Source organism: Eleutherodactylus coqui, chromosome 2, assembly GCF_035609145.1.
Source record: "Eleutherodactylus coqui strain aEleCoq1 chromosome 2, aEleCoq1.hap1, whole genome shotgun sequence".
Lineage (NCBI taxonomy): Eukaryota > Metazoa > Chordata > Amphibia > Anura > Eleutherodactylidae > Eleutherodactylus > Eleutherodactylus coqui.
In genome coordinates, this window is record NC_089838.1 from 234,126,748 (window position 1) to 234,148,141 (window position 21,394).

General features: G+C 39.8%; 1 protein-coding gene across 1 annotated transcript in view; it reads right to left on the bottom strand.

The window, feature by feature from the left end:
- Positions 1-21,394, bottom strand: part of FBN1 (fibrillin 1) — a 209,834-nt gene that overhangs the window by 64,537 nt on the left and 123,903 nt on the right. The window contains exons 21-32 of the mRNA XM_066592616.1: positions 21,256-21,375; positions 20,261-20,398; positions 19,315-19,365; positions 17,196-17,321; positions 15,977-16,201; positions 13,840-13,965; positions 13,630-13,758; positions 12,914-13,039; positions 10,751-10,876; positions 10,435-10,557; positions 6,550-6,675; positions 4,182-4,307 (exon numbers count right to left, since the gene is read on the bottom strand). Coding sequence (XP_066448713.1) covers positions 4,182-4,307; positions 6,550-6,675; positions 10,435-10,557; positions 10,751-10,876; positions 12,914-13,039; positions 13,630-13,758; positions 13,840-13,965; positions 15,977-16,201; positions 17,196-17,321; positions 19,315-19,365; positions 20,261-20,398; positions 21,256-21,375 — 1,542 coding nt within the window. The remainder of the gene's footprint in view (positions 1-4,181; positions 4,308-6,549; positions 6,676-10,434; positions 10,558-10,750; positions 10,877-12,913; positions 13,040-13,629; positions 13,759-13,839; positions 13,966-15,976; positions 16,202-17,195; positions 17,322-19,314; positions 19,366-20,260; positions 20,399-21,255; positions 21,376-21,394) is intronic.

Sequence of the window (21,394 nt, forward strand, 5' to 3'; positions counted from 1 at the left end):
GCAATTTACCGCAATTTCGCGGTAAATTGCGATTTTGCGCGATCGCAATTTTAACATTACAAGTCCCATAGACCCCTGCAGACAAATAAATGCTGCAAATTTCGCAGGGAAAAAAAACTCTAGTGGGTAGGCACCCTCATATTATATTCTTTGTCTATTCACAGTTGGGACAGATAGAGTTGCAAGAAAAAGTAAGTGAACCCTTAGGGCGCCCACCCACTGGCGATTTTTTTTTCTTTGCGTTTTGCGTTTTTTCTCAAGAGCAATTAGAATTGAATGTACTCCTGTCCACTGGCGTTTTTTTTTGCGTTGCGTTGCGTTTTTTAACATAGGAACTGTCAGTTGCATATGTGTCCTTATTTTTCTCCTAATGCACCCATGAAAGTCAATGGAAATTAATGGAAAAGCCGCGAAAACGCCGCGAAAACGCGGCAAAAAACGCCGCGGAAAACGCGGGAAAAACGCCGCGAAAACGCTGCGTTCTTCACGCACGAAAATCGCAAACGCCAGTGGGTGGGCGCCCTTAGGAAATATCTGGATTTCTGCACTGATTACAAACACTGTAAAATGTTTGTTATCTAACGCACAATTATAGACAAACACAATCCAACTAAACTTGTAATACAAACAATTGTCCCATTCATGTATTTTATTGAGCACGCTGGGTAAATATCCACAGTGCAGGGAGAAAAAGTAAATTAATCCTTTAATTTAATGAAGTACACGTCCACTTTTAGCAGCAATCAGCTCTACCAAACGCTTTCAATAGCTGCAAGTAAGGGCTCCTTCAGACGAGCGTGTTTATGTGCGTACAATCGTGCGCGCACACCCATGCTTCCATTTGAACCCTGTGTTTTCCTATGGTGTGTTCACATGTCCGTGTTTTACAGGCATACAAACGCACATACCTGCAAAACATAGGACATGCGTGCAGGCATAGGTCCGTGCTGCATGTCAATATACCCCACGGAGAGTCCCCTTGTCACTGAACACTGTGACAGCACTGTCATAGTGTTCAGTGACAAGAGGACTCCCCTTGTGGACTAAAGAATCCCCTGCCACAGCTCTCACAGCTGTGAAAGAGGATCGTGATGTTCTCCCATTGCATTTAATGGGGACACCACTGCTGCCAGCGGCCCCATTGAAACAAAAGGGGCTGCTGGCAACCCCTGCAGTGATTTTCGGGGAATGGCTATAATATAAGCCCTTCCCTGAAAATCATCCCTGGTTTGTGTAAAAAATGAAAACATATATTCACCTCTCCGCCGTTGTCAGGGCTGAGGCGCGTCTAGCCACTTGGTCCCCGACATTGTAGTGAAGTTCTTTCAGCAGGCGGGGATTTAAAACCCCCACCTACTGAAAGGGCTGTTTCTGATTGGCTAAGCATTCAGCCAATCACAGGCAGCGCTCAGCCATTCATTGAATGACAGCTGAGCACGGCTTCTGATTGGTCCCAGCGCTCAGCCAATCACAGGCAGCGCTCGGCCATTCAATAAATTCATTGAATCTCATGGTTATACGAGATTTCAAAATCCTTACATTACTTTTTTCTTTACATTAAATTGCATTTTACGCACCGTTGCAACTTTTTGGTAATTGGGTTTGTAAATTGATCCATGGTGTGGATTTTAAATGCAAATCATGTTAATTGCTGTAGATTTTCACAGCCGAATTTATCCATTTCAATGACCAGCCAAATCCATGACAAATTTGCATGCAATGAAGATTTTCTTGCAAATCGTGCAGCGGATTTGCGGCAAAAATGCACAGTGGAATTTTAACACTGTGTGATCACACAAATTTCTCTTGGCAGCTGAAGATGAACACACAGATGTCTATAAAAGTATATGCATTCGTAGTCAGCTGCCAAGAGGAGCCGACAGATTGTGAAGATAGCCAAAGGGGCAAAGCGTTTGGGTGAGCGCTGCAGCCCTTTCATTTCAGCAGGGGTTTCAGCACTGGGACCCCCTGTTCAAAACTTTTGACATGTTGCTCTGACATATCAAAAGTTTTTTAAAAGTGCAGTTACTCTTAAAAACGCAATTCTTCCCCAGAGGGATGTAACTGGTCTGGCAACAATGTCATCCATTAATAATTCTGGAAATCAAGTAGAAGTCTTTTCTCTAGATGTGGAACTGTAAAGGGAAGTGGTACTTCATGTTGTAAGCATGTGTTTCCTTACTATAAAAGGAATACTCTGGGCAAAAGCGTGCACGACACACAGATTCTATTTTGGTATTCTGCACTATCCCGTAGACCCTGTAATAAATTGACACAGGTTAGCGATTTTTCCCAGAGTGTTTATTTAAACCTATACATTTTCACACATTTCCTAATGGGAATGAGGATGAGGACAGCTAGAAGGGAGAAAGTAATGACTTATGGTCTGCCAAGCCTCAGTGTTATCTTTTGGACCTGTGTGTACTACTGATGATGGTATTTTAATGTACTGTAAAGCAAGTAGATGATTTTTATATCTCAGTCTACTAGTAGAACACACCGCTAGGTGCTCTTATTTCCATGCTGTAAAATGCACGTTTTCATTTCTGAGTAAGATTAGCAATGTTTTGGACCCGAATCAGTTTTCATGTCAGTAACAGGCAGTGGCTCCAGATGTACAAAAATATGGTATGTGTTTTAGAGCTAATGCCTTCAGTTCATTTAATCTCTAAACTTTTGTGCAGAAAGCTGCAGTGAAAGGTTGCCCTTTAGATTCTAGGAAAAATAAGGAAAACAGTATTTAAATCCTTTCTGTTGCTTGGCTTTCAAAAAGGAAAGGAAATGTATCCAGTAGGCTGCATGTACTGTAGTAAATATGGCCGACCTAATAGGTAAAAACATGACTGCTTAAAGGGTTTGTCTGAGATCTTTTTTTTGGTGAATGTAGGAAAATATATAACATAAAAAAACCTATACCACCACTCCAGCTGCCTCCAGGACGCATTGCTCGTGTGTAAGAGGCTTAAGATATGAGTGCATCATCACTGTAGCTTGTGGAGAGAACAGGATGCTGGAGTGAAAGAGGTTCAAACCAGTGAGTATACCTTCTTTTTTTATTTTACCACTTTTTCTACATTTAGAAGATCATTGTTAGCTCAGAGAACCCCTTTAATAATATCTTAGAATCCCAACAGAATGTTCTTCCACCTTCACATGACTTGTGTGCCCCGCAGTCTTCTCAATACATTGTACTATAGTAATTTCACTTCCTCCACTTTTTTATCCAAGAAAATTGAATCTATTTTTGTTGTTGTTGGACACAATACAGGCCCGCTCTGCTTCCCAGCTCTACACAGCTCTTTCCAGAAAGACAACTATACATTGCATCCAATATTTCCTCAAAGTTAACATAAGACAAGATAAAAAAGGAAATGTAAAAAATGAATAATAAATAAGGGTGGATACATATGTAAAGAAAAAAGGACCTTTGCAAACAACCTATATTATACATATTATACCATTTGTGCATACAGCTCCTATTCAAAGCTCTGTATATATGTGTATATATTTCATTTTATATATATATATATATATTTCATTATATTATATATATATATATATATATATATATATATATATATATATACACACGCTTCATTATGAATACTGTTGCCCATAACAACTACACATCTTCCAACCGGTACTATGCTGGAATCTGATTGGCTGAGCAACACCTCTACTTTCCTATTGTTCTAGTTTTCATATTTTGTTGTTGTACTAGGCTGCTCATTATGGAGTGCAAATGACATGTTATAGAAATTATACTGCCCCCATAAATGCAATAATACCATTATGGGCAATATTTTATGTGAATATAGACTAAAGTAGTTCTTCTATAGGTGTTTACCACTGAAGTAAGCATAGACTAACTCAACTAGTGTATGGTTGCTCCAGTGCATAGATATATGCCTACTTCACTGACTACTGTTTACACCTTCTAACCTGTATTATGCTGGAATCTGATTGGTTGAGCAACACTTCTACTTTCCTATTGTGTTAGTTTTCATATGTTGTTGTAAGTAATAGGCAACTTTTACTAAAGTAGGTCTTCTGTAGATGTTTACCACAGCATGAAGTAAGACTAACACAACTAGTGTATGATTGCTCCAATGCAAAGCCAAAAACTTGAGTACATGGTGAAGAGAAACTTTCTACTGCAGAAACTGTATAGCATCTATTACCTGTACATCCAGTGATTCCTTTCTTGCCCGAGTAACCAGGATTACAATGACAGATGAAAGAGCCTTTGGTGTTCTCACAGCTTCCACTTAGACAGATGTTTAAATGGAGTTCACACTCATCAACATCTGAAACAAAATGCACTTGTCATGTAGAGTAAGAACCATGAAGTACGCAGACAACATCTGTATACAGAACAGGCTTCCAAGCAGATTAGATTACACAGCCAGGAGAATTCAAGCAAAACTGTTATTGCTAGATCTCTGAGATCATTTTAGCTTTACTTTACTGCCAGCACATCCTACCAGTATGAAAGCAACATTCAATTAAATAACTAGACTGTTACTCCATAATTTGATCATGTTTGTTAATCTTATCAAACCATCATGTCCAAAATATATGCACCTTATTGACTCATTTATATGCAAGTTGAACTAATATGGTCCTGTCTGCCATTACGGGCTACGCTTTAGGCTTTCTTCACATCTGCATCGCAGATTCAGCACAACATAGCACAGCATGCAGAGCTATTTTTTTAGCGGTAATGTCAGGCAGCATGGTGGAAGTCCTAACGGACCCCATCATAGTCAATAGGATCCGTTGGGCCGTTCCCATGATGGAATGGAAAACGGAATATCACAAAACAGATGTGAGTAAAGCTTTAAATAAATCCTATTATAAATAAAAAACAAAACTTGGCTGTGCTCCTCTATCGCCATGTGTAATTTCTATTGCAATTTCTGGCACAGCAAATAGGGGTTTGAAACTAGAGCCCCATTTACACGCAAAAATGATCGCTCAAAATGCGTCAGAGATTTTGACACATGAAGCTAACTGGCTTCATTTGCATGTCTTCAGTGAACAGCGGGTGGTCTGTTCTCTAAATACATCTGCTTTGTTCTGCCACAGGCTGCATACAATGCTATCAGTGCTGCCAGCGCTGAGCCAATCAGGGGGCAGGTCTGACTCACACCCCCTTCACACCCACTGCAGGCCAGCCGCGCGGAACTCCGGCTGCCGGGAGCAGGTGAGTATATATATTTTTTTTATTTTAACACTTTTCTGGATGAATTGCAGGGAAGGGCTTATATATTTAAGCCCTTCCCGACAATTCATCCCGCGCACGCCGGCAGCCCATTGCTTTTAATGGAGCCGGCTGTATTGCCGGCTCCATTGAATTCAATGGGCAAACATCGTTCTTGTCTGCCACAGCTGTTACAGCTGTGGCAAAGAAGAATGATTTGTCTTCTATATGTTCTCAATGGGGTCGGCGCTGCTGCCGCCGGCCCCATTGAGCGCATATAGAGAAGAGAACAGGAATCGCAGATCGCAGATAGGTGCGATCTGCGATTTCTGTTCTATAATTTATTGGACGAGCGCATAAAAAGCGCTCATGTGTCCGATGCCATTGCAAAGCAATGGTTTTAAAAAATCGCCGGACGCATGCGCAAATCGCGCGAAAAAACGCCCGTCTGACTAAGGCCTAAAGGTACACTAAACCTAAATATGAATGATAACAGTAAAAAGTAATAAACTTGCCCACTTTTTTTGTCAGCCTGCAGGATTTTCTGCAAGTTCTCGAAATAAGCAGTCTTGTAGAAGTCCAGCAGAGAACACAAGAGGAATTCCCCAATTGCTCGGTTACATTTTTTTACTGATTGGGTGAGGTTTAATCAATGGGATGTTTAATCAATGGCCTAACAATTTTTGGCCTCTAGTGCAAACAGGCAAAGGGGGGAGGCTCCTGCTGCAGCTAGTTGTCTGTTCATACAGGACAGTGAGAAGGAGGATGGGGGACATACAGACGTATTTATTTATGCATTTCTCAGTTTTTATTGTAATACAAGATGAACCGGGAGAAAAGGGCACTAAGGAAGGAATTTCTTTTTTATTTTAATGCATTTTCTATGCTTAGTGTTCCTTTAAATGAGCTAAGCCTAGTTCAGCTCTGACTTATATACGGAAAAGAATGACATTTAATAGACATTCCGTACAGCTATCAGCTGTAATCCTAGGGATAGATATTGTACAGCCTAAGAAACAGCACTGCATGTGGTACATTGGTATTTAGAAGAATGCTTACTGATGAACTGCAGAACTGGCATCCTATATGGAGAATATTTACTTCAGTGGGGGTATTTTTACAATGAAAGTTTCATTCCTAAATTGGTAATAAACGAGTTTACAATGAAAAGCAGCTTTGTGATGTGTAATCGAGTAATTTACAGGCACTTCCATTGCTGCAACACTAACTGGAAAACAGTACAGAGACATGCTTGCACATAAATGGCACTTTACAGCCACATATCTGCCATGCATTTGAACATACAAATCTTCCCGTAAACTGTAACATAAATAGTTGTAACTCACCTAGACAAGTTTTCATATCAATTGATGCCATGTATCCATCGTAGCAAAGACAGCGGTACTCTCCGGGTATGTTTGTGCACTGGCCTCCATCGCAAATGTTTGGATTAGTTTCACACTCATCAATGTCTAAATGAGAACAAAATGGAAAGTGGTATAATGTCAAGGTAAAATCACATCTCATCACATCTTGGCTCTTTGCACACTGATGTCCATAAACTCCCGTCAGTTAATTAATAAGAAGTAGTTTCATGTAAGACTTCGGCTAGTCACGGACACGGCAAGTCTCATTGAAATCCAATCATCTCAGAAACTCCAACACCCTTTTGGCTTTTTTCAAGTAGGTAAATACTGACATTGCGGCACGATTAGGATTTTACTGAAATTCCTGGATGATATAACGTCACTAAAAAAAACAAAGGCTTTGGATACCTTCGTTGAGCTTTTCATTTAAATCCATGTATTTTTACATAAAAAACTCTTTTGCAATTGGATGCCATTAAAAATTTTTCACTGTTTGGTTTCTACATTGCAGTGATGAAGGGCTATGATTCTTGAAGACAATGTCAGTCGGGTAGACTGACGGGACTCTGAATATAATTACAGCAGGAGGGGAAATGTGCAATGTACTGTTTATAGCAGGTAGGTGGGAGGAGAGATATGTGAAACCCTAGTTACAGCTAGGGCTGCTTTAACCATGAAGTAAATGGTGCACCTACATCAGGCTACGTGACAGTGGCACCACCTTAAACTGTATCCATGTCCTCAGGATGCAGAAACGGTTTAAACTACTGCAAAGTAGGAAGCCACCAGCTCCCTGTAGGGTTGCTTGGAAAAAAAGAAAGAAAGGTATATTCACCAGTTGCATATCTCCAGTCATAGAAGTCTCTGCTCACTTCTGGTTTGAGTGGTCACCAGACTACCTAAAGCACATGATTACTGCAGCCAATCACCGGCCTCAGTAACGCTGAGGCAATGATTGGTCGCCGTGATCATGTGCTTAGGTAAGTATGTGAATGCTCAAACTGGAAGTGAGAGGAAACTGAGAAAGCTGTAGAGGGTTGTGCAGCCTGCTGGGTAAAAGGGAGCATGAGTTTATATTGTTTTTTAAAGGCAAAAAAAAGGTTTGGGAACAGAGAGGGTGGAGGACAGCATGGGGGCAGGGGCACTCATGTACTGGCTCACTAAGATAGTAAAATGGCCCTGGTTACAGCAGAGGAAAGGAAGGAGATATAGGAGTTACAGGACACAATCAGGATTTTATTACATTTCCTAACTACAAATGTGGGTGGTGCGGGACTGACAACCAGCAATCAGCTTACTGTGCTCTGTGCTGCAGAGGGCCTGCTGCATTCTCACAGAGGTCTCATTTTCTTTCACTGCTCTTGTTGATTGAGAAAATGACTTACAACATAATCTCTAAGATAACTGCAAACTGAACGTCATACTTAAAGGGGTTGTCTCACGAAAGCAAGTGGGGTTCAGCACTTCTGTATGGCCATATTAATGCACTTTGTAATATACATCGTGCATTAAATATGAGCTATACAGAAGTTATTCACTTACCTTCCCTGCGCTGGCGTCCCCGTCTCCATGGCTCCGTCTAACTTCAGCGTCTAATCGCCCGATTAGACGCGCTTGCGCAGAAGGGTCTTCTGCCTTCGGCTCGGTCTGGCATGAGCGGCGTTCTGGCCCCGCCCCCTTCTACGCGTCATCGCGTAGCTCCGCCCCGTCACGTGTGCCGATTCCAGCCTCCTGATTGGCTGGAATCGGCACACGTGACGGGGCGGAGCTACGCGATGACGCATAGAAGGGGGCGGGGCCAGAACGCCACTCGTGCCAGACCATCATAACATATCAACATTTAGTGTTAAGGGGTCTGGGATAACTGGATGATAAATCCCAGTAGCTGCTGTAAAGAAAGCTATATTGGTTGTCACCCTACCTAGAAACAGATACTGTTAAGACATAACTGAGTAACAATGTGATCTATAGGCACGACTGAAAGACTTACTATATAAGTTAGTATAAGTCATCCCACTTTTGCTTCCTGCACCATAGGCTGTAATATCAGGATATATAAATACTACCCTTTCTCATATGCAGTTAGGCTTAGAAGCCACTTGAGGCCTGTTTTGTTCTAACACTAACATTCTTTTCCAAATAGAGAAAAGGCTGTCAGTATTCACACAATAAATCTATGTTCTTATAAATAGACTTTTATGTTTGATGACTTGATCTTGGCGCAAAACGTGTCTGCTTCACCTCACACCAATGTGGGTCAGTAAGTCGGTTAATTAGAAAAACACCTTTAGTATTTTCCATGTTCACTCCAGCAGGGGTTACACTATAGATTTTATGCTAGGTGTAATGGGCACTACGCATATTTTACCCGTATTAGCTTATTATGATATTTATAATAAACTGTAGGATATCAGTTGTCTGCACAATGTAGATATATCATATGAATTTTGCCAATGATCAGTCAGGACAATTCTTTTCATATAGCAGATTCAGCAAGGACAAGCTGATTACACTGCTAGACGTTTATGGGGTCAGTTTTTTTTATAAGGAAATCACTGTGTTACTGAATATTTTTTATTGGTATGGAACCAACAGTTGGAACCTCCACCAATCAAGAGAATGTGTTCCTTGTATATTATGAAAGAGGCAAGGGGAAAAGCAGACCAGAGAGTAGTCTACACATGAACATTTTATCTTATCAAAGATGTGGAAAGAGCCATGACAGCACTCGGCTGTTTCCATATCACTTATACATACTCTCCTCATTCCCCTAGGCTTAGAATTATAAAAGGGGGGCATGATCATGGTCAGTGGGGGTTCCTAGTGGTCTAACCCCTACCAATCAAACCTTTGTGTTTTATTCTATTGATATAAAGGTAATCTAAATCTGACAAATATGTACATACGCTCTTGCATTTATTATTTAGAATCTGACAAAAATTTTCCAACATGTGTTCAAATGATTGCTTAGTTCTATATCAACTGGTCTATCAACCCATTACAAGCCTCAAATAGCCATAAACTTAAAAATAAAGCAAAATAATAATCAGATGGTTAGGCAATTTTAGACTATAAATCAACTATGGGGATCAAAGGCAACAGTGTCACAGCGTTAACTGCAATGTGACTTCCTGGTTACTGGCACTGGTCTGGGGTAATGTATCAACATCAGCCCTGGACCACGTGATGCACCGGGCAGGGCATGTAGAGTGTTACTTAGGATTGGATACTGAGGGATTAACATTTCCCTTTAATTCCAGCACTGATAAGCTAGTTGGGTTGCCTATCAGTTTCTCTGTGAGGGCATTTAAACCGGCCACTTAGTGTAAAGGATGCAATGTTATACTTCCTGTGTTCTGACCAGCATTCTGTGGACCTGTGTTTGGCGGTTCTGTATCCAGAGGCTTTGTGATTAGTTTCCCTGTACTTTGTACCTAGTATTCTAGTGCTCTATGGCTTGGTGTTGTGTGGTTGGTGTTGCTTGTTCATCTTGGACATGGACTCTGACAGCATGGTTACGCCTTTTAGAGGCAGGTGCTCCGCTTCACTGGCCGGTCCAGTTTGAGCAGTTTAGGTAATAACTTGTCACCATGATTGCAGTTCCTTGTTGTAGTTTTCCATATTTGGACTGATTAGAAGCATTCTTTCTTTCACTTAAAAGTTAACATATGCAAGTCATGGCTTGTTTATACCTTATTTTTGTATGTCAGATATTCATATTATATGGCCAACACCAAAGCCACTTAACTACTAGTATTTTAAGTAACACTAAAAAGTAAATTCAGTATCAGTGTCACTAAGTCTGAAATATCCATCTTACGATTTTTCCAATATGGTATACATCAGAATAAGCAAAAGACTTACCAGTACAGGTTCTGTGATCAGTCATTAATGCATAACCTTCTGAGCAGCTACACTCATAACTTCCTTCAGAGTTGGTACAGTTTGAGTCACATCCACCGTTGTAATGTTCACACTCATCAATATCTGAAAAAGAAAAAGGTGTTACAGTTATAAGAATAAGAGTAGTTGAATAAGGAGTAGTTGTCTGGAAGCTCTTGGAGAATGAAGGAAAAGCGCAGCAATGAAATTAAAATAAAGTCAAATATAAATTAGAAAATTTAAATATATGACTACAATATATACACTTGAGATGAATTGCCATAAAAACACCACTTACCAACACAGGCGAGTTTATCAAGGGTTGTCTGGTATCCCGGATCACATGCACACTGGTATCTCCCGATCAAATTTATACATCGTCCATTTCTGCACAGATCAGTGCTATGCCCACACTCGTTGATATCTAGAGAAAGGATGGAAATTTGCCATAAGAAACAAGGACAAGCCTAGCATCGGAGATGCCTGGATTTGATAACGACATGATTTGAAACACATAAAATTTATGATATGTTTATCCTCACTGAAAAGCCTAGTACAAAGATTTTATTACTATAACAAAACTAAAGGTCCCGAGGCAGCAGTGCAGAATGTAAGCTGAGCGCACTTCCATCTCCTTATCCCAAATAGCATCTACAGTACAAACTATTAATTACACTGCCAAGGGCTCACTGAATATGGGTTCTTCCCTTTTTAGAATTTCATACAAGTATGTATAACATTTCATGGGAATTTAGAACTTACTTTTCCCATTATATATGGCGAGAACACGACAAGAAAGCAGTTTACCAACCATTTATAAAAGACAGTAGATCTTAAGGCCCATTTAGACACAACCGTTATCGCTCAAAAGCCACCTTTTGGGCGATAATCGTTGTGTCTACATGCGCTGCCATCGTGCACTGTTTGTGCACTATTCGTTCATCGCTGATTTTTAGCAAGCTAGAAATCACTGATAACTGTTATCAGCGCCGCATGCTGATTTTCTCAGAGGGCGGCACTGATAGCATTCTTCCAGCTGGTATCCCGCTGAGACTTCTCAGCAGGATACCAGCTGAAAGCTCAGAGAACAAAGCAGCTGTCAGCGCTCCTGCTGTTCCTCGGAGCTATCAGCTCAGCGGGACACTGCTGATAACTCCGAGAACAAAGCAGCTGTTAAGCACACTATATAATTTCTTCAAGTGTGATTCTTGGTAGGCACCACCCAAATAAATATTGCTCAACACCGGATGGTTGAGCCTCTAAATCTCCACATACCAGTGTCAATGAAAACAGAAATGTAGGACTAATGGAGCATATTAATACTTGCCACCTCTACACTCTGCATTACACAAGAGGTAGATGGCCTACAGTCCCTAGCACCACAGCATGGATTATGAAGTGAATAGATTATTTTTTTAATACTGTGGTTTAGTAGAAGTGGAAAGGAAAACCGGTATAAGAAACTGGATAATTTTAATAGTCTTCTTTCACTACATTTCCTTTGCCTGTTTGCCGTAATGCCCCGGAAAAGCTCATGGCACATATGTCAAATGCACCCATAGGCTCCCATTTTACAGACAAGCCAAATGAGTGTTCACTTGGTTTTCCAATATATGTTGGAAATACCATTTTATTTACTCATGGAATAGCGAAGCAGGCTACATTATTCCATACAGAGGTATCCAGTAAACAAATGTATATCATGTAATGCATGTTTTTATTACATGGACACCTATGGGTGACAAATTACACTCAGAGACATCTGTTAAGTGTAAACTGTATATCTGGAAATCTTCCTGTTACCAACCTTGAATGGGCACTGCAGAACACAATGTGAAAAGGCAATAAAAATTAAATATGGTGTTTTGGGACATAATAAAATGGCTTTCCTACATGGACCTAATTCCTTGAAACATGATTGTCAGCATGTCACTACTCAAGGATGCTTAGCACCTGTCGGAGAGTCAAAGTTTGCCTGTGATTTTGGGCTATAAGTATTTGGGGTGCGGTAGAACATGTGATGTTCCTAGCAAATTATGCATGTAACTGCATATGTGTTACACATAAAACTGGTTAGAATTCAGTTCAGTTGAACCACAGAAGTTCTCGGTGTTGCAGCCATAACACAGGCGCTAAAATGTTTCTGCATTACAGTTATGTGAAAGGGGCCTACGGGTGTATTCAAACTGATGCAGTTTCACTGCCAAACTGAACTCTTGGAAAACAGAGCAAATATTATTTTGTGTACTGAATTGTAAACTTCAATGGGCTGATCTGCAGAGCAGATTAGTTAGGAAGAAATTATCTCTAATTTTTGTGGGTTTCTGTTGTTCATACACATAAACATATGGCATAACTATGGCTATTTACTGCCTTTGAACAAAATTAACCATCTGGATGTATTAAATAGACTGTTTGGTTAGGACTACAGTTTGAATGTACCACAATGTATCCAACATACCCAAACAAGAAGAACCATCAGGTGACACTTCATGTCCAGCAGGGCATTCACACTTAAAGCTTCCCTCTGTATTCAGGCAGATGCCTCCACGGCACAAGAGTGGGTTCCTTTCACACTCATCGATATCTGCAGAACAGAACAGGATGTTTTTTTGTTTTTTTTTAAACATACCATGTCAAAGAGGTCTGTAATAATAAATTATTGTAAGGGCGCCTACCCACTGGCGTTGCTGATTTTCGTGCGTGAAAAACGCAGCGTTTTTCGTGCGTTTTCCACACGTTTTCCGCGCCTTTTTCGCGGTGTTTTTTGCTAATTTCCATTGACAATCATGGGTGCATTAAGAGAAAAATAAGGAGACATATGCAACTGACAGTTCCTATGTGAAAAATTGCAACGAAACGAAAAAAAAAACCCAAATGGACAAGAACACATTCTATGCTAATTGCTCTTCAGAAAAAATGCAATTTAGCATCGCAGGAAAAAAAAAAAATCGCCAGTGGGTAGGCACCCTAAAACTGCATTTTATTTAGGATATCTGTCAGAAGGACAGGACTCTAGATGAAGGCAACGCCTAATGAACAGAATAAATAACCAATACTGCAAAATGTCCTCTTACCTCATTTCAACAAGCCAATAAGATAGAAAGATATTTCACACAAAATGCACTGTACAATTTTTAGAAATCGAATTTCACATTTTACACGAGCATCACTCACCCATACAGTTTTTCATCATCATGAATCCACTTTCATAGCCTTCAAAGCAGTCACACTCAAAGTCTCCAGGAGTGTTGATGCAGTTTCCTTGTCCACAAACATCAGGGGATATTCTGCATTCATCAATATCTGCAAAGATGACATTGGGTAAATTATGATTTCTCTTTCATAACATTCTAGAATCATGATGCTGTATAAATGAACACTTACCTGTGCAGTTTCTTTCCTCAGCATCCAGGGCAAAACCGTTGTCACAGCGACACTTGAAGCTACCAATAGTGTTTCTACATTTACCGTATTTACAAAGAGCTGGAATCATTTTACATTCGTTGATATCTACAAGACAAGAGAAGATAAGAATAGGTTGTTGTTAACACTTCAATGGAGTCGTACTTGATAGTGTCATGAATGTTGGGTGGCCCGGAGCACCACTGTGCTGTAAAAACTGTAAGGGGAACATAGCGTAAAAGCAGGGCTCGTGTCATTTAATTCTCAGGATCGGGGAGGTTCTAGCAGTTGAACCTTCATAATGGTAAAGCAATGATTGCATTTCTTAGTGATAAGCATCACTTAATGAAACTGGAAAACCCCATTTGTTGGAGATGCTGTCTATTGGAAGATAGATATCTGTAAAAGCTTGCCTTTTCTACAGCACGCCCGAGAATATAAAGCATCTCTTCACTTAAGCTAACAGATAAAGTTAAGATAAAAGAAGGGCCAAACAATGCAGGATATTTGAAAAAATATATTTGTCATACACATATATATTTTAAAAGGAATGTGTCATCAGAAAATGACCTATTATATAAATCACATTTTGTGTTAAAGGCGTTTCCCAAGGAAATACTATTGATGACCTATCATCAGGATAGGTCATCAATAGTTGATTGTCTGGGGTCTGTCGCTTGGGACCCCAACCAATCAGCTGTCGTCGCCGCAAATACACAGAAGCTGGAGCGGCAGCCTCCGTGCCAACCTCCGTGTAGTGGCCGGCGCTTGTAACTATAGGCACGGCTCCCATTGATTTAAATGAGAGCTGTACATGTAGTTACAAGAAGTAGTCACTACACGGAGGTCGGTGCGGAGGCTTCCACGGCTTTTGCTCTGACCTCTGTGTATTTGCGGCTCTGACAGCATGCACCTACTCAGCTGATCGGTCAGGGTCTCAAGTGACAGACCCCAACCGATCAACTATTGATGACGTATCCTGACGATAGTTCATCAATACTATTTTCCAAGGAAAACCCCTTTAAAAAACTTTAAGTTTTGGTGATTTTTTTTTTTTCATTTTCCAAATATATAAAAAAAAACTAAAATCCTGCATTTTTCACATGGATCACAGAGCCTAATAATAGTCTGATTCTTCCTGTTCTGTGGAGAAAACTTTGCAGCACTCATCTAACATCACAGGCAGGATTATACTGAAAGGTAACACCTATATGTAGATAACACAGGATTAGCCATTCACAATAGGTGAAAAACTGTGATTATCAACTCCCCTTCCCTGCACAATGACCTCTGCACATATCACAGAATAGTCCCCTATAGAAGTGAATGGGTCCTCTCTTGTGAATGGCCCATAAAGCCTCTGTAAAGCATCTCTCTAAATGCAGTTTAAGAAAGATGGCCGCCCCATTGTAATGAATAAAAAAATCTACAATCAGAAAATAAAAACAGAAAAATGGAATGTGTTTCTCTAATTGCTGATATATTCCCGTTAAGTTTGACACCATTCCTATGTCATCAAAACCAGAGTCCTCCAAAGTGTCATACATGCACACATCACTGTTACAGCCAGCATGTGTCCTTGTATGAAGCATCATTGCAATTTGATAAACACAAGACATGGAGGGGAATAATACTACCAGCAGTATGGGACTGGAACTGATTTTTACTTTTATTTAACATTCTGCAGAATTAGGCCTCTTGATTATGGGGTTGGAGACTTTGTAAGAGAAGCTCAAAGGGGTTTTCCAGCTTTAAACTATTGATGGCCTACCTTCAGGATAAGCCACCAATATAGTAAACTGGCAAGGGTCCCAAGCGGTGGAGTCTTGCCTATCTACTATTGATGGCCTATTCTGAGAAATCAGTGGTTCGCTGGGCTGGTGTCCTCATGACCATTCACTCCAATGGAAACTTTGTATGTCATACCAAGCTGGGCCACTGCAGTTGGAAGGTAGCTGTAAAAATCATCTCATTGCAGGCCTTGCAGGAGATGGATCCTTGCTGATCTACTATTGATGGCCTGTCTTAAGGATAGGCTATCAATAGTATTAAAGCTGGACAACCCCTTTAATATTTGAACCTATACATAACATCTCAACTTGGTTATTCTTTCGTTTACCTTTAGAGAATACTTTTCCTGGTGTAATCTCCTTAGAGGAAAAACCGGGGCCTCTGGGGCAAAGGATCTCAAACTCTGGTGTTCCCTGATGTGGACACTCTTCACAGTCAGGTCCCCACCCAGCACCAACAGAGCAGCAGCAGGCATCTATCCTATGACGACCACTTATAGGAGCAGAACACTCCTCCTCCTCATGCTTCAAGTAACAGGTCTCAACCCGAACATCTGAAGTAAAGCATAAAATGAGGTTAATAAAATGTTCTTAACTTACCATTTAACTCTGTTCTCTATATTGTTTGATGTCACCAAGTAATCTCTAAGATATGAGGACTAAATAAGGGACAGAACTGAATAAAATGAGGGGTAGAACTTAACATTACACATGTTAATACAGAACCAACCATAAAATATGGGCCATTCGCATGAAAATATTCTACCATGAAATACAGCAGGAATTTTTGACTCTGACAGCCATTGAAATACAACTATCAAAAAGCAATTTCAATGTTCAATGTGACCTGGCTTTTTGACACTACATAATCATCAGTAGTTTTATAGTGTCATAGGCCAAAGGCTGTAAGGATTTATTTTCCTACAGGGGTAGTTATCGGAGCTTAAATACAGATGCAATAGCATAAAAATGCTCTTTAAAAGAGCAAATAACAGAATGTCAATAAAATGTAATGGCGATAAGGCTTACTGTACATGTCAAGTCATAAAGGTGATGCTAACCACTTTCCATAAGCCCTAATAAGGCACATGGATGTCATGGGGTAGGGGTCTCCCACAAAGGAGCCGCTCTATGAAATACAGTGGAGACTATACCCCTTTAATTGCTTTTAATCAAAATATATTTTGGTTTTATGTGTATACTGTTTATGTAATCTAATGAGTTTTTTTTATAACTGAGCAGATGAAAGACTGGTAAAGCAATGCAACAATGAACAAACAGATTCTTAATTGCAATGCCTCATACATAATTTCCTATTTGTCTGTTTCATATAACAGCCTGAAAAAAAGTTTTAACAATCTGCAAATCCACCTGTGAGTCATTGGAATTGCAAACTGTGACAACAGCAATCTTTCAAGAAAAGCAGTAATAGAATATTTTAGATGATATCATAGTCATGCTAAATTCATTGGGGATTTTTTTTTTGGAAAGAGTTGCAATAATTATTTCTAGTTGAACAAATATTCTGTAAAGTCTGTGATATTATACCAATGCACGTGCGTCCAGAAGCATCAACCTTCATTCCAGGAGGGCATTCGCAGACAAAGGACCCAATTGTGTTTCTACAATTGGCATTGGTGCATATTCCGGGAAATACCTCACATTCGTTGACATCTGCAACCAAAACAAATGAATGCTGCATTAGCAGGGGAGCACAAACAACACTATTTATCATACGTGGGAGGTCGAGCGGAACATCTGAATTTAAAAGGAAGCAAATAGAAAGACATAAAACATAATACAAAGATACATTCAGTATCAATGAAATCTAATACAATTTCTGTGCTTCTGTGTGCATTATACCTTAGCAAAAGGGAATATAAAATGAAGATATAGATTCTTTATGTGCAGGATAACAAGCAATGAATCCTTACCAATGAGACTATATTGTATGGAGCTCTAAAGTAAATGCTCGGTATTTAATGAAACCGTATCCTAATGTCAACTCATTGTTGGCCACTAGCCCAGTTACCTCTAAAGTAGAATTTTCGCATCGGACCAGAACCGAAATTAGAGTTATATTATGAGGAGCCAGAAAGACTGTGATAAGGGGAAAGGAATCAGTGGTTCTGCATTATCGTTTGCATTATTCAACGTCATGACTGATCATCTACACCTTCCTTTCTTCACAGAAGACAACACAAACAATACTGGAAGTGCCATTCTATTTGGGCACAAGTTACACACTTTGGTATGCCTTGTGCAAGACCTGAGGTAGTGGTGCATGACAAAGATTCTCTGCTTAGTGCTTCTTGTATCCTCTTCATCTCTTTGCCATGTACGTCCCGTCTCACATCTGGGTTGGAACCTCCGGCCAGAGGTTCCTTGACGGATCCGGCTCAAAATACCGGAAGAAAAAGCGCTGTTTGCACACTTTTTCTTCCGTCCAAAGCCGTCCAGCTGGGCGGAAAGCGGACGGACGTCCCCTGTTGAAACCATCCTACGACTCCTTCACGCACTGCACTAGGCACAACATAGAGTATATATTTTGTTCCATGTGTTTTTTGTTTAAATAATATAAGCTAGAGGTTACGAGCATCTTCAGGCACGGTTTTAATGTTAATATGAAACAAATGGAGAGCAGAAATATATATTTTTTTTTTAATTACAAGGCTACAGTGTCTTCAAAAAGGTCTCCTTACATTCACAAATGTCAAGTGTCAATGCCTTGAGAGAATCAATGCATTGAGAGAATAAATGATTTGTTATCTTCTTATATGTAACTAACAATAAACATATGGTTTGAATTAGTACTGTAACAATTGGGATCTAAATTTATGTCTCTCGGGCCTATCAACAGAACTCAAGTGTTTTGTACACATGAAATGTAAGTATTTTTACATGCTGACTTCCAATTTATAAGATTTACATATATTAATCGGGGACATGTCCACAAGGGGGATAAAGGGCATGTGCCAAAGGAGTGCTGTGTGGGGATGGAAATTGTGGGGGGGGCAATAATGAACCACTCTGCCTTGGTCAGGTAATTAGTGACAGAGATCGGGCAGTGATCAGAATTTTTGCTCTGGTAAAGAAAAGCCTAGGTACAATTCTGTATTATTCTTGTTGCACTTAAGCTTATTTATCTAGCATACCCAACTAAGCCCTGGAACCAAAAGCATAGGCACTCCACACACAAAGTGCTTTGCTTTCTTGCTGTTATGGATATTGCGATCCAGACAGTGTGCATGATTACATAATTCTCATCTGGAAGGGGGCATTAACACATAGCTAACAATTCCACTTTTTGTATAGTTTTAATTAAGAGTGCAAAAAATGTAGGGACCACCCTTTTTTATGAGTGTTGACTTTGGCAAGCCTGTTCAAGGCGTTTTCAGGTTTGTCATGGTGAACATAAGACAAAATCATAAGCCAAAGTGTTGGGTCATGGGGAGTGAACTCTGTCAAGTACATAACAAGGGTCTTTGGAGACCTGACTTCAGGGAAGAGCTGTGTTCTCCATGCGTCAGTGGAAGTATCTAGTTGTCCTTTATGCTGGCTCTTCCAAGTTTTGATCACCTTAGGTAGAAGTCAATTAAATAGTAGCAGGAACACATATAAAATGTTAAACAACTTTATTCGTAAGAGCAAACAATTCCATTTTTACCATGACAATCTTTGCCTTTGCTTCTGGCATAACCCTTTTCGCAGACATGATCTGTTGAAACAAATAGATGCATAATTGTCAAGTCACAGTTAGGGAGTTATTGGTAAGGAGTGATATCTGTTACAAAGGTGTAAATTCGTTTAGTAAAATCTCAGAATACCATACAAATGTTCCTATGAATTATATACTCTGATGGGCCATAGCATTAAAATCACTAAGAGGTAAAATGGAAAATATTTGTTAACCCATGACAATGGCACCTCTGAAGGTGTGGGATAGATACATTAGACAGCAAGTAAATGGTTATTTCTTGAAGTTTATGTGTTGGAAGCAGGAAAAATGGTCAAGAGTAAGGATCTGGGCAACTTTGACAACAGCCTAATTGTGATGACTAGATAACTAGGTCAGAGTATCTACAAGACGGCAGGTCTTGTGAGGTGTTCCCAATATGCAGTTGTTAGTACCTATCAAAAATAATTCAAGGAAGAACAATCAGTGAACCAGCAACAAGATCATGGGTGACCAAGACTCAATGTTGTGCAAAGGGAGTGAAAGCTAGCTTATCTAGTCCAAATCTGCTTTAAACGTTAACACTGGTTACAACAAAAAGATGTCAATGATCAAGAATCTGTAGAATAAGCTTAAAAAAACATTCCAATCATCGGAGGCTCTATCTCACAACATACATGACATAAAGGATCTGCTGCTAGTGTCTTAATGCCAAATACCACAAAACACAATCATTGGTCTTGTACAGTCCATGCTTTTTTGGATCAGAGCTATTCCGGTGGCACAATGGGGATCTACACTGTATTAGGCAACTACTTTTAATGTTATGGCTGATCAGTGTATATATAGTATGGTTTTCTATACTTTAGAGGAAACAAATGTTAAGTAAGATTAAAAGACTAATTGAATGTGTTTGCTAGTAAACTCATTCCATTACCGGGTTCACATGGTTGACATGGACTTCCCCAAGCTACTCCTAATGTTGAACAACAATGAGATCTCAGAGTGGCTCCATTTATGTTTATCTCACATCTTCCATTTACTATGTCTTTCCAGCAGGTGCCCTTCAAGGTTTCTGTGAAGCAAAAGAAAAATTCATCATTTATAAAATAGGAGAAGCACTAGAACATAAAAAGAAGGTGCCCAGAAACAGCAATAAAGTTCCATCAAGACACTTAGTAACCCAACAGGACATTTGGCCAGACTAGAACTAGGCTCTGCTCACAATGACCCTTCACTTCGATTTTAGCAGGTAGAGGGGAAAGAATAATAGATGATAATGTATGCTTTCTTTTTTTTAATGTGGCAGGGCGCGTAACAGATGCAACCCACTATACAAAAAACTCCCGACAGAATGGAGGCTGACTAATGGCATGTGTTTGAAGACAATGGGGCTTTCCATTGAAACTTTTCTTCGTAGAAAGAAAAGAAGACAATAACTTAGTGTAGTGTGAGCAGTCTTAGCCATATAACATTAATTCAACCATTAAACACACAAGCAACACACTGCCTTTTACAGAACTTCTTGTCTGTTCAATGCAAGATGCCCCTGACATTATCAATGCCTTCCCTACAAGTGCACAGACTGAATAGTATGATACAAAGTAGACCAGTCTTTTCTGCCAAAGCAAGCACTATCTCTTTTACTGCTTTCTTTATGTCAAACAATCAGAATGGTTGAAGTGAAACAGCAGAAGCACTACATATAGCTTATGTATATATATTTGACATGTGACATTAAACATTAGTAGTTCAGTTTCAGGAACATAAATTCATTGCTCAACTTAGCACCCCAAACTCTCCAAGCCTCAAATATTTACCTAACCAAACATCAGACAGTACAGGTATATGAAAGAGCTTTTATCATATACAGTATGTCACAACTGATCAAATTACTACAGCTTCTCTGTCAGATGACTAAAGTTTACTTACCAATACAAATGGTCTTGGTTACATCCAATGTGCTGCCAAAGGAACATTCACACACAAAGGATCCTGCGATATTCTTGCATATACCATTGATGCAAGGGTTTGACTCACATTCATCAACATCTGAAATAAATATGTAGAT